This window comes from Eleutherodactylus coqui, chromosome 9, assembly GCF_035609145.1.
Source record: "Eleutherodactylus coqui strain aEleCoq1 chromosome 9, aEleCoq1.hap1, whole genome shotgun sequence".
Classification (NCBI taxonomy): Eukaryota; Metazoa; Chordata; class Amphibia; order Anura; family Eleutherodactylidae; genus Eleutherodactylus; species Eleutherodactylus coqui.
Window position 1 is genome coordinate 151,885,578 of NC_089845.1, and position 14,079 is coordinate 151,899,656.

A 14,079-nucleotide genomic window follows, 5' to 3' on the forward strand; every position below is an offset into this window, starting at 1 on the left:
AGTGACCCCTATAGTGGTCGCAGTAGTCATAGTGACCCCTATAGTGGTCGCAGTAGTCATAGTGACCCCTATAGTGGTCGCAGTAGTCATAGTGACCCCTATAGTGGTCGCAGTAGTCATAGTGACCCCTATAGTGGTCGCAGTAGTCATAGTGACCCCTATAGTGGCCCCAGTGAAAATAGTGACCCCTATAGTGGTCACATAGTCATAGTGACTCTCATAGTGGCCCCAGTAAAAATATTGACCCCCACAGTGGCCCCAGTATTAACAGGGTACCCCACAGTGGCCCCAGTAGTAACAGGGTACCCCACAGTGGCCCCAGTAGCAATAGCGACCCCCACAGTAATATTAACCTCCTCCCAGCAGCAATATAACCCCCCCCACCCAGCAACAATATTCACCCCCACCAGCAATATTAACCCCTTCCCCCCGCACCAATATTAACCCCCTCCCAGCAACAGTATTAACCCCCACCCACCCAGCAGCAATATTAACCCCCACCAGCAATATTACCACCCCACCCCCGCAGCAATATTAACCCCCTGCCAGCAACAATATTATTCCCCCACACCCAGCAACAATATATATTAACCCCTCCCCCCCGCAGAAATTTTAACCCCCACCCAGCAGCAATATTAACCCCCACCCCGCCAGCAATATTACCACCCCACCTCCACAGCAATATTAACCCCTCCCAGCAGCAAAATACCCCCCCCCCCCAACACACCAGCAATATTAACCCTCTCACCCCCGGCAGCAATCAGCAATATTAACCTCCTCCCAGCAACAACAATATTAACCCCCCACCCCCAGCAGCAATATTGACTTCCCCCTTCCCCAGCCATATGCTTACCTCCTCCTTGCGGTCAGCGCCGCTCCTCCTCGAATCGTGCTGAGCCCGGGTGGCATATTATCTTTTTCCACAAGACTTCTGCACTATTGAGGAATTCCAGCAACCTGATTGGTTGCTTGGTGAATCAGCGAACCCAAACAACCAATCACTGTGAATCAGCCAACCCAGACAACCAATCACTGTGAATAAGCCAACCCAGACAACCAATCACTGTGAATCAGCCAACCCAGACAACCAATCACGTTGCTGGAATTGCTCAATAGTGCAAAAGTCTTGTGGAAAAAGTTCCTATGCGCCCGGGTGCACAGTGTGCAGCACAGCACGCTTCCTCCCTGAGTCCTCTCCTGCGGAACTGAAGAGCAGGGGACTCAGGGGAGAAGGATTCTGATGTCAGAGTGTGCGCTAGGAGCAGCGCTGTCAGTGTGATTACAAGTGGGGAGCTGCGGCACCCCAGCTGGAAATCACTACAGTGGTGAGCGGCCGTCGGCATGCCGCAGGCCACATAACATGAGGCAGCGGGCCGGATTCGGCCCGCGGGCCTTGTGTTTGACACATGTGGGTTAGAACAATATATTGTGATGTATCCAGCCATTAACAATGTTCTTCTCTCTCCAGGTTTTGAAGGACGACGATGGCGTCCACTCCGCCGCTTCACGATGACATCTCTTAGGAATTTTGGGATGGGAAAAACGACCATGGAGAAGAGAGCATTAGCAGAGTCCAAGTATCTCATTCAGGCTGTATCAGAGACAGGAGGTGAGTATACTCGTCACATTTAAAAATCGACTGTCATCCAATGAGTGAGTTCTCAAGGTTTTTTGGAAACATGTTAGAATCATAGAGTGGTAGAGTTGGAAGGGACCTCCAGGGTCATTGGGTCCAACCCTCTGCTCAGTGCAGGATTTACTAAATCAACCCAGACAGATTCTGGGACCATTTCTGAAATAAACTGGCGCCATTACATGCCTTCAAAATTCTAACAAAAGCACATAATTATAATTAACTCAAGGCACATGGAGAGGCAAGCTAATCTTCTCTGTTTGCTTAAAGGCAATGGCCATTCGAACCAAACTACAGAACTAAACTAAATTTCACCAACAGGCTGATCCCTCTGCACTGTGACAGTCCTTAAGATATTTGTAGACTGCTATTAAGTCTCCTCCCAGCCTTCTTTTTTGCAAGCTAAACATTCCCAGATCCTTTAACCGTTCCTCATAGAACATGATTTGCAGACCACTTACCATCTTCGTAACTCTTCTCTGAACTTGCTCCAGTTTGTCTATGTCTTTTTTTAAAGTGGGGTGCCCAGAACTGGACACAGTATTCCAGATGAGGTCTGACTAAGGAAGAGTAGAGGGGGATAATTACCTCATGTGATCTAGACTCTATGCTTCTCTTAATACATCCCACAATTGTGTTTGCCTTTTTGGCTGCTGCATCACATTGTTGACTCATGTTCAGTCTATGATCTATTAGTATACCCAAGTCTTTTTCACATGTGCAGCTGCTTGGCCCAATTCCTCCTATTCTGTATGTGCTTTTTTCATTTTTCTTGGCCAGATGTAGGACTTCACATTTCATCTTGTTAAATACCATTCTGTTAGTCGACGCCCACTGTTCAAACTTTTCTAGATCTTTTTGAATACTCTCTCTCTCTCTTCCCTAGTGTTAGCTATCCCTCTTAGCTTTGTGTGGCCAGCAAATTTCATCAGTTTCCCATCAATTCCCTCCTCCAGATCATTTATAAAAATGTTGAACAACACTGGGCCTAGGACAGAGCTTTGTAGTACCCCATTTGATACATTCTTCCACTTGGATATGCAGCTATTTATGACCACTCTTTGAGTCCGATCACTCAGCCAGTTGTGAATCCACCCAACAGTTGCCTTGTCAATCCAATATTTGGTCATTTTTTGCATAAGTATGGTATGAGATACTTTGTCAAATGCTTCACTAAGGTCAAGATAAACTATATCCACCAATTAGATTAGTCTGGCATGACTTGTTTGTTACAAACCCATGCCGGCTCTGGTTAATTAATCTATTTTTATCCAAGTACTTGCATACATGCTGTTTAATAATTTGTTCAAAGATCTTTCCCAGTACAGAAGTCAGGCTCACAGGCCTGTAGTTTCCTGGATTCACCTTCTTCCTTTTTTTGAAGATAGGGACAACATTTGTCCTTTTCCAATCTTCTGGGACTTCTGCTGTTCTTCAGAAATTTTCAAAGATTATGGCCCAATGTCCACATGCAGATTTTAAATATAAAATCCACACGTGTCTCCTGCGCGGGGGATCCGCACCTCCAAAAGCCCATAGGGATGTATTAGCATCCACAGGTTAAATAAATGCATGCAGATGTGATTTTTTTTCCCGGCGTGCGGGTCGCACGCACGGTAAGTCATCACAGCATGCTTCATTTTCCCACAGATCTCCCACACGGACGGCTCCCATTGAAGTCCATGGAAGCCCGTCTGGACCTGCAGAAAATCCGCAACTGTTTTTGTGCTATGGATCCGTGGGAGAGCAGGAGATTTTTTTTTTAAAAGTGTGCACGGGGCATGGGCACGGCACACTGCCGGCGTGCCTAGCACATCTGCCAAGCAGAAGAAAGAAGATCCGGCTACAACAGAGGGGAAACCCGCAGCGTCCGGACAGGCGAGTATGCTGTCATTTTTGGCCTCATGGCTGCAGGCACGGGTGAAAACCGCTGCGGGATTCCACCGTGCATGCCCGTGGACATGAGGCCTAAGGCGAATGGTTCAGCAATTACCTCTGCTGCTTCCTTTAATATCCTAGGACCATGAGACTTGAATTCATTTAAGTTAGCTAAGTGTTCTCTCACCATCTCTCTGCTTATAGATAGCCTGCATTCTTTTATTCCCGCAATAGCACAGGGAAGATAAGTTGATGTTCTATCTACCTTCTGAGAGAAAACAGGTACAAAAATAGGAATTTAAAAGTTCGGCCTTCTCAACATCATTTTTAACGAATTCACCATTTTCATCTTGTAAGCATCCAATAGCATCTTTGACTTTTCTTTTGACATATCCCCAAATCCTTTATTGCTTTTGGCCTCTGTTGCAATCCTCAATTCATTATTAGCTTTTCTGACACTTGCCGTACAGCTTCTGCAGACTGCATTATATTTTTCTTTAGATATTCCCCCTCTTTCCATTTGATAAACATATTTTTCTTCGTTTTTAAATGTGTGCAAGTTCTGTGTTCATCCATCCTGGTCTCTTTAAATGCTTCCCATTTTTACTTCTTTTAGGGATTGTTAACGATTGTACTTTGAGAATCTCATTTCCCAATATTTCCCAACCTTCTTGGACATTTCTGTCATTAAGAACATCCAGCCATTGGATTCTTCCTACCCTCTTTCTGAGTTTATTAAAATCTGACTTTCTGAAATCCAACCTTGAGGTCTGAGTCTTCTCAGGTCTTCCTCTGCTTTTTATCCAAAATTCAAGGATAACATGATCACTGCCTCCTAAGTTTGCAGCCACCCTTACTTCCTCAACCATTCCCTCCCTGTTGGTAAGAATTAGGACCAAGATAGTAGATCTCCTTGTTTTCTCTTCTACAAGATAAACTTGTCAGCAAGAGCGGATAAGAATTTGTTAGATCCATTACTTTTACCTGAGAGAGATTCCCAACAAATGTCTGGATAGTTAAAATCTCCCATGATCACTATGTTGTGCTTTTTTGAGAGCTTGGCCATCTGATGTAGAAAGAGTTCATCCATATCTCCTGCCTGTCCAGGTGGCCTATAGTAAATGCTTACAATGGTGTCCTTTCTGTTGTTCTCTCCTTGTATTCTTACCCAAACAGTTTCTACAGAACTCCCAGCTCTGAAGCTTGAATCTCTGTGGAGATGAATGTTTTCCTAACATACAACACAACACCTCCTCCCCTTTTTTAGGTCTGTTTCTTATAAATAAATTATATCCTTCAAGCCTTGTATTCCAATCATGTGTATCATTCCATCAAGTTTCCGTGATACCCATGACATCATATTTCTCTTCCTGTGTTAGGAGCTCCAATTCTTCTTGTTTGTTTCCCATGCTCTGGGCATTTGTATAGAAACATTTTAGTTTGTGATTGGTGTCTCTTGCTCCTCTAATTTCCCTCGGGACTTTTCTTTGTTCTTTCTTTCTACTTCTAATAGTGAGGTTCTCAAATGTATTAATTAGCTGTATATTTTTTCCCTAGACTTTCACTTCCCTTCCCATATTGTTCTAGTTTAAAGCTTTCCTAATGAGTGAAGCAAGGTGCCCCCCAAATATATGCTTACCTGTTTTTGTACGGGGCAACCCATCTCTAGCAAGCAGTCCATCGTATAGGTAATTCACTCCATGATCTAGAAATCCAAATCTTTGCTGATGACACCATCAACGCAGCCAGTTGGTTCTTTTGTGTGATCTTTTCTTGATGATAATGATCGATTTCTCTTTGGCTCTCATTGCCAACAGTTATTGGATGTAACCACCTCTTTTATTTAAAGACCAGAGTCACAACACTCATTATCCATGCAAATTCCACATAAATAACAGTCAACCAAGGGGCAAAATTTAATGCACAAGACAAGTCATTGAATGGGAATAATTATCTCCGACTTCAGAGGAGACATTTAGCAACCAGTTGACAAAAATATTGGATGCAGAAATAATGCATCCATGAAATCACAGAACATCTCAGAAAAATCTACATATCTGCACCCTTTCCAACCTCATCATAGGTCAGAGCTCAGTTATCCACCATAAGAATGAGACCGCACAACAAGGGTAGTGATGGTTGGAAAAGAGCGCTGATATTGAAAAAGAACATCATGTGATATGGAAAATGGACGGAAGGGTCAGAAGTGGAACTCTGTTGTCTACATTGATCCCATTATATCTGCTGTAAGTTCATCTTTCCCCATTAAGACCATCATATAACATCATGATTGATACCAGATTGCCCCAGTTAGACAATCTGAAGCTACACCAAGAATTTTGCACAAGATGAGAAAAACATTTAGTCATAAACTGCATCTGAAATGTTGTTATTGCAAAATCATCCAAAACAAGAGGAAGTCTGCATGTAAATGTCTCAGGAGAAACAACATGAAGGTTTTACATTGCCCAAGTCACAGTCTGAAACTAAGCCCAATAGAGATGCTGTGATTGGACATGAAATACAGATTTGATGTTGGAAAACATTCCAATGTGTGAATTACCAGTTACACGAAGTGTTCAGCTAAAAATACACCCAGACTTTAATAGGACAATATATTCATATGTTTATTTTCCAATGAAAAGTCTGTAGCATTTACAGTAGAAGCCATGTGGATGAGATCTAAACAATTCTCATCCACATGGTGCAGAAAAAATCCATGCGGAATCCACAGAGGAAACGACAAATGGTGCAGATTTTAAATCCGAAGCATGTGAATTAATGCTGCCTATTTTCAGCATGGATTTCAACTCTTCAAATAAGAAGTGAAATCTGTATCAAAATTTGCTAAATTTGCTACAAGTGAAAATACCCTAAGGCTTCAGTGACACACTGATGTAGTACTACGCAGATTTATTGGGGACTTTCTCTGTATGTCCTCCATATTGTATTTTGGGTGCCATTGTGACATTTAGTGTAACCGTTTCGGTTTGTAAAAGGCATTAACGCCCGTTTACATATAATGATTGTCGATCAAATAAACGAAAGTAAACAATTATCGTTACATCTAAATGCGAGCTAACGACTAGCGAGAATCATGCACGTCTCGTCATTCATTCATTTTCAGCAGAATTAAAAATCATTGTTGATTTGTTCACTTACCGTTCGCACTACCCACTCCGTGTTTCACATTAAATTAAAGGGGTTGTCTCGCGGCAAACCTCAAAATTTTACCTTACCCCATTCCGCCTGTAACCCCACTGGCATAAAATAGCAAAGTAAAGCGGTTTTTAAGCCACTTGCTACTTACCGATCCGACGAAATAAGGACTTTAAAAAATCTTCTCCCAAGATGGCCGCCGGTCCTTTCCCAGGGATGCACTGCGGTTTTCTCCCATGGTGCACCGTGGGTCTTCTCCCATGGTGCACCATGGGCTCTGTGCGTTCCATTGCCGATTCCAGCCTCCTGATTGGCTGGAATCGGCACACGTGATGGGGCGGAGCTATGCAATGACACGTAGAAGGGGCGGAGCCAGAACGCCGCTCGTGCCTGGACCGAGCAGAAGGGGAGAAGACCGCACAGCGCAAGCGCGTCTAAAAAAGCAAGAAGACATCAGAATTAGACGGATCCATGGTGACGGGGACGCCAGCAACGGAGCAGGTAAGTGAATAACTTCTGTATGGCCAATATTTAATGCACAATGTACATTACAAAGTGCATTAATATGGCCATACAGAAGTGTATAACCCCACTTGCTGCCGCGAGACAACCCCTTTAAGTGCTGCGGAATAAGCTGGCGCTATACAAATAAAGAGTATTATTAATGTCTACATAAGCTGCAAGAGCGCAAACAAGTGCCAACGAGTTAGCGTTGACGACACTCGCTCGCTTGTTCAAACGAGAAATATCTCATGTGAAAGTGGCTTTAGTCTATTTTCAGTGTATCTAAGACAGGCCCTATCTAGACCAATGACTATTAAGGTTTGCGACTTCTCCAGGTATCTGGCCAATATTTGAAGATGAGACAACATAGACAAAAATATTAAGATGAGTAAGCACAAATAAAAAATAGAATGTCTGTGCACAAAGGTATGCAGACACTTTTTAAAAATAGTACAGTCAAACCTCTAGATTCATTGGTAATTCGTCCGAAAGCAATCAGCCAAACTTAAAACCAATGAAACTCAAGGTAATTATTTCCATAAAAATCAATATAAATCCTATTAATTAGTTCTAGACATTCCAAAAAAAACACCCCAAACCCCATTTTATAGAGGATAAATATGGTTTTTAATACCAAAAACAATAACGATGTGACGATGTCCTGGACCTGTAGACGTGACTCCTGTCTTGACAGAAATTAGGGATTTCCCTCATATGATGTGCTGGCTAGGATGTAGAGAAGATTATGTTTAATCGATGATGTATTTTATTATATTTTACTAAGTCTATATTCATTGTACGAGTCCAACAGTAAAAGACAGTAATGATATAATAATAAAAGTGTCTGAAACATCCTGACTTGGTAAAACAGCTGAGAAAATCTGCATTCATATGGGTACCATGGATCCACATGCAGATTAACCCGATTCAATGGAGTTAATCTGTCTATAGATTTTCCAATGCAGATTATGCCTCAGGAATTGACATGTTAATCATTTTTTAGCCACAGCAGGGATTTCAAATCCGTAGAATAATTTGCTCCATAGTTCATACTTTCCATTAAAGTCAAGTAGTGTTCTCCCTGGAAAACGCCTTTAAGATACCATTCCATATGTACCATCATAAAGGATGAATACTACTTGGTATAACTACATCAGATGTGCTCCTGTCCTCCTACTCCATCACTACCATGGGTGTATCTGACCTGCAGCAGAGATTGGTCAGTGACTGGAGGCCATATTATGACTCTCTTTCTCTCTCTGCAGGTAAACCCTTCAACCCGATGATGTCCCTTGCCATGGCTGTGGGAAACATCATCAGTTCTGTACTGTTTGGGGAGCACTTTGATTACCAGGACAAGCAGCTGCAGGAACTTCTCTCGACCACATCCAGACATGTTAAACGCATCTTATCTTCTCCACTATCTACGGTTGTCTATCATTATTTTATTCTTGAACACTTGAGATGCTCATCGATAAGCAACTTACTCTGATATTGACGTACCATAAATGATAGCACTAGCTCGTAGAGTAGGACACCGAGTGGATTGCTTAAAGGGATAATCCGAGTTGGTACATAAATAGCAGTGGGTCACCAGTGATGTCACTATGGACGGCATGTAATTGCAGCATTCACAGCACTGAGAGGCAGTACCAAAGAATAAGATGTGCTATTACGATATGACACTAATTTCCGATAAGTGGGGGTCTGAATGCTGAGATCCGCAATGATTAATATGGAAAGAAAAGTGATGTGCCGGCCAGGGCTGGGAGGAGGCATTATGGTGCCCTAGGCAGATAACTACATGCGTCTATCACACCTAGCCATAGAATGAATCCAGAATGGTAGCGACTGAGTGGTGGGTAACATAGTAACATAGTTCGTAAGGCTGAATGAAGACAATGTCCATCTAGTCCAGCCTGTCTAGCCTCCTGTTTTGTTGATCCAGAGGAAGGCAAAAAAAACCAAGAGCAGAAGCCAATTAGCCCTTTTGGGGAAAAAATTCCTTCCCAACTCCCTAATGGCAATCAGACTGTTCCCTGGATCAACCCCTAATAGTTCCTACCTGCCTGTATACCCGGATTAACAAATAATCTTAGATTTATAGCCTATAATATCCTTCCTCTCCAGAAAGACATCAAGTCCCCTTTTAAACTTCTCTAAGGATTTTGCCATCACTACGTCCTCAGGCAGAGAGTTCTACAGTCTAGCTGCTCTAACAGTAAAGAATCTCCTTCTATGTTGGTGATGAAACCTGCTTTCCTCTAAACATAGCGGATGCCCTCTTGTAGTAAAGGTATTAATCGTAACTAGTACCCGTTGCCCGTCGGAAAACAACTCTCCACTTTCTAGCATGGAACTAAGGGTGTACTCATACTGACTGCTACTGAGGTCCCTGGTCAAGCACTGCCATCCTCCATAGCCTGCCTCCCTACTCTAAACCCTCCTCTTAAAGTGCCATTGCATATGTTCCTATCAGTTCTCTCACTAACCACTAGCAACTTCTTACTGTATTAGGCATCTTCCCTCCATGGAGGACACGTAAGCTATTGGTCCCATTAGCCATTATAGTAAAGTCCCAATGAGTTGTATATTCTGGTTATGACCCTTGCTTGTATTCCTGACTTCTGTGGTCCTTGACCTCGGCTCTGTATTCTAGACTTCATAATTGCCTCCTGCCTGTCTTGACCTTCAGCTTGGACCTTGTTATTTCAGTTGCCAGCCCTGAGCACAGATAGTCTTCTGGTTACTCACCTGTTTAGATCATCAGGTACCGCACATCAGTCCAATACAGCATCAGCAGCCACACTACTGGAAAGAGTAATGGTTTGGGGACCCCACAGCAAAGACCGTATTCCACTTGAAGGGTTTAAGAGTGAAAACCAGGGTTCCTCGGGTGCTGCCTCCACAGATGGCTTAAAGACAAACGGATGTGTGGCAAGGTGCATCCACATCTGCCTCACAACCAGGGCATAAGATTCCAGACCTCCAAGATTTTTATAATCCTCATACTCGACCCCGTAAACAATTACAGACAAGAGCCCTAAATAAATACAAGTCTCAGACAATCACACATAGCAACTAACACTACCACCTTTCTTCCAGGTTCTAGATCTGCACACGTATGATAAAGCAACCATTTCTGTGCAGATCCTTCTATAGTATCAGGTCCTGTACACATTTTTGCCTTCAGATATCATTGCATATTGCAGTTTTGTCACCTTTTTTTGCGATTTGCATTAAAAGGTGATAAGAACCCCGTGTACATGAAATCTTTGTAATTATTTTGTTAACGAAATTGCTTACTAAAACATTTTCACAACGTGGGGCCTTAATGCATCAACCCTTCATCTCAACATGAAAGAACTTTGTGTGGATGGTGACTGAGAGTGAGATCTCTGCATCTGCAACAAATTTATATCCCATATTATGGCTGTCATACTCACAACTCTACATGGTACAAGGGTGGAAGGGGTTACATTGGCCTATGGATTTCCTTGGCTTTTTCATGGTAACCACATGGTCTGCTATGGTTTATAATGTCCTGACGATACAGCCTCTGGAGAACTATACCCCAATGTTTCTTATCAGACATCTCCTGTTATATGCCTTTATAGGTATTATGGTTGTTCTAACCAGGCCACCTCTGCAGTACTAACAGGTATTCTTCAAAGACCTATTATGGGGTATGAAAACAGAAGCCCAATGTTCATAGTTGTCCAGCCAGACAGACTCCGATATCCATCCTGTACACACATCAGCCTCCTACTGCTCTTCTTGAAGATATCCTTCTGTGCTGCTTTCATGTATTCTTACTAATATAGTATGCAAGTCTGAACAAAAACCCTCTGTCCATCCAGTTCAGCCTATTATTCCACAATGTTGATCCAGAGGAAGGGAAAAAAAATACCTTGAGGTAGAAGACAATTTTCCTTGTTTTAGGGGGAAAATTAATTCCCGATTCCAAATCTGGCAATCAGAATAATCCCCGGATCACCAACCTTTCTGAAGTCATCAGTGACTAGAAAATGTAATATTGTTACATTCAAGAAAGGCATCCAGGCGCCTTTGGTACTCTTTTAGAGAGTTCACCATCACCACGTCCTCAGCCATAAAGTTCCATAGTCTCACTGTTCTTCTTGTTTCCTTAGTTGGCTTATTCTTATATTTCATCCTCATGGTCATCTTTTCTTCCTGCCCCCCCCCCCCCCCCCCCCTCCCTTCTACAGCTCTGCAATATCGTGCCAGTTCTTCTGAGGTTCTCGGTCATCAGCCAGGAAGTCTTGAAAGAAAAACAAATTCTCCAGAACTTTGTGATGAAATACATAAAGCATCATAAAGAGACACTGAAGCCGGAATCACCGCGGGATTTCATAGACTACTACCTGCTGAAGATAAAGGAGGTAATGGCGTTCACAAAGGTCTTCTGAGAAGAGTAGCCGTAGACATCACCTACGTTCTGTACCTGCTGCTTAATCTGTTTCTCTGGCCCCCTATATGACACACATGATGAGTTATCTCTGGTGTGATTAGGGATTAGATTCTTTATTCAGAAACGGACACCAGGACCTCCCTTCTAGTAATCTGATGCGCATTACTATTAGGGCTCATAAGGGAGATGGAATAATACTTCCACAGTGCCACCTATCGGAAGGCAGCATTCCTTCAAGCCAAAGTCAGACTCTTTATACTAGCCTTGTAACAATGACTGGGAATTAAAAGCAAAGCCAGACTCCATGTACAGACAGCTGTTTCAGGGTATTTGCCTTTCATCATTGTACACTAGGAGTCTGGTGGCACTCCCTTATTTGCATATTACCCAGAGGAGCATGAATGGCCATTTGAGTCCTCTCACTCACCGTCTAGGTGCTCTCTCTAAGGAGAAAAGATAGCGTTATTAGGGCTCATTCATACGTACATATGCAATATTAGTCCATGAAAAACACACTTATTTCACTGCATGCGTATCCACATGCGTGTTGTGTGTGCTTTTCTTGCATATATTTTTTACAATTGTGTGCCATCCATATGCCATCCGTTTTTCACAGGCGCTAAAGAAAGGGAACGCAAGAAGCTCCAACTGATGTCATTGTTTTTTCACTGTCCCCTTGCAACATGCATAAAAAGCACAGTGCACACATGCATAATATCTGTGTTCACTGCGTTCTTTTTAATGCTCCCGTAGACTTTCATAGGCGATTTTACTCTTTGAACATGAACCAAAATAGGACATATTCCACTTCTTGTTACACGCGACATTAGTCCGCATACAAAACGTACCTGTGTATACACCAGTTTACTTTAATAGGTCCGTGTACTATCTGTATTCAGTAAAAATACGGACAGAATGTGAATTTAAAAAAATCCAGCGAACACAGATCATTACATGCATATTCACTATATTTTTTACATATGTTGCCAAAAGACAAAAAAAGTGACATCAATAGGGCCTTTTTTTTGCGCATGTAAAAAAATGATTACACAAAAATCTAAAAAAAAGCACACATACGCAACAAAATATGCATGCAACGCGCACATACACATGCAGTGATATCGGTGCATACGCCCATGTGAATGAGCCCTTGATATCTGACCATGTAACAAAGTAGTAGCTCATCACAATCAAATCCTCACCCCTCACTCACATAGGTAGCCATATAAGGGCTTGCTCACACTGGTGTTAGTCTCCGGTAACCATTTCCATTTCTCTGTTACATTTTGATTCAATTCCATTTTATTTCCATTTCTCTGCTTCACAAATGAAACAGAAAAGCGGAAATGGTTAATGTGGGCGAAGACCAGTGTGACCGCGTCCTAACGTATACAAGAGAATGAAACATGGAATTTCACCCCTTAGTAACAAGCAATATGCCTTTATATGGTGGTCACTAATAGACTTTAAACTTCCACATACATCTAAGGCAGTTGCTTGGCCGACTACTGACAGCCAGGATCCTGTTGTAACTGCCAGGAACAGAAAAACCTCAGATCCGGACAGTTTAACCCTTTATAAGCCACAATCAATAGCAACTGCAGCATGTAAGCAAATGACGGTATTAATGTATCTTGACGCCACCAGGCACTGCTGGTGGAGTCAAGATTGACAGGGGGTGACGCCCCCAGAATGTGATTGGCTGCATGGCTGCTTGCCCTGTAGGTCCTGGAAGGACACTAAAAGATTGGCAGCAGCGCAGAGCGGGGGGAGCCGACATAATGGAGGCCCGAGCCGGCAGCAGACAGCACGAAGGTGTTAGGATGGCTAGTGGGACGCAGCACAGACCGGCTGGATCGGCGGCGAAGCGCATCCTGCGTCCGCAGAAATTGGGACCGGAGAGCGGGGGAGCTGACGTAATGGAGCCCTGAGGCGGCGCTCCGCACGGAGGTGACAGGCGGATGCCGGGACACAGCGGACAGACAGACAGACATCCATGCGGCTTCTGTGTGTGTATTGATTAGTGCCTGGGCTGCAGCTTCAGCCCGAGGGTTATTTTCCTTCAGAGCCTTACATTATTAGATGTTAATGCAGGCCAAAAATGGCAACATTAACATCTAATAATGTACGCCTGCGAAGACAACTAACCCTCAAGGTGCATTCACACGAACCTAAATCGGCTCGGTTTTGACGCCGAGCCGATATACGTCGTCCTCATGGGCTGGGGGGGGGGGATGGAAGAGCCAGGAGCAGGAACTGAGCTCTCGCCCCCTCTCTGCCTCCTCTCCGCCCCTCTGCACTATTTGCAATGGGGAGAGGCGGGCTGGGGGTGGGGCTAATTCTTAGCCCTGCCTCCGTCCTGCCTCCTTTCATTGCAAATAGTGCAGAGGGGCGGAGAGGAGGCAGAGAGGGGGCGGGAGCTCAGTTCCTGCTCCTGGCTCTTCCATCCTCCCCCCCCCCCTGCAGAGAGAGA

The 14,079-nt window shown here is 43.5% G+C and overlaps 1 protein-coding gene across 1 annotated transcript in view; it reads left to right on the forward strand.

Annotated features, from left to right (window-relative positions):
* Positions 1-14,079, forward strand: part of LOC136578872 (cytochrome P450 2C39-like) — a 30,545-nt gene that overhangs the window by 9,263 nt on the left and 7,203 nt on the right. The window contains exons 3-5 of the mRNA XM_066579053.1: positions 1,469-1,609; positions 8,440-8,603; positions 11,404-11,577. Of these exons, the coding sequence (XP_066435150.1) occupies positions 1,469-1,609; positions 8,440-8,603; positions 11,404-11,577 (479 nt within the window). The remainder of the gene's footprint in view (positions 1-1,468; positions 1,610-8,439; positions 8,604-11,403; positions 11,578-14,079) is intronic.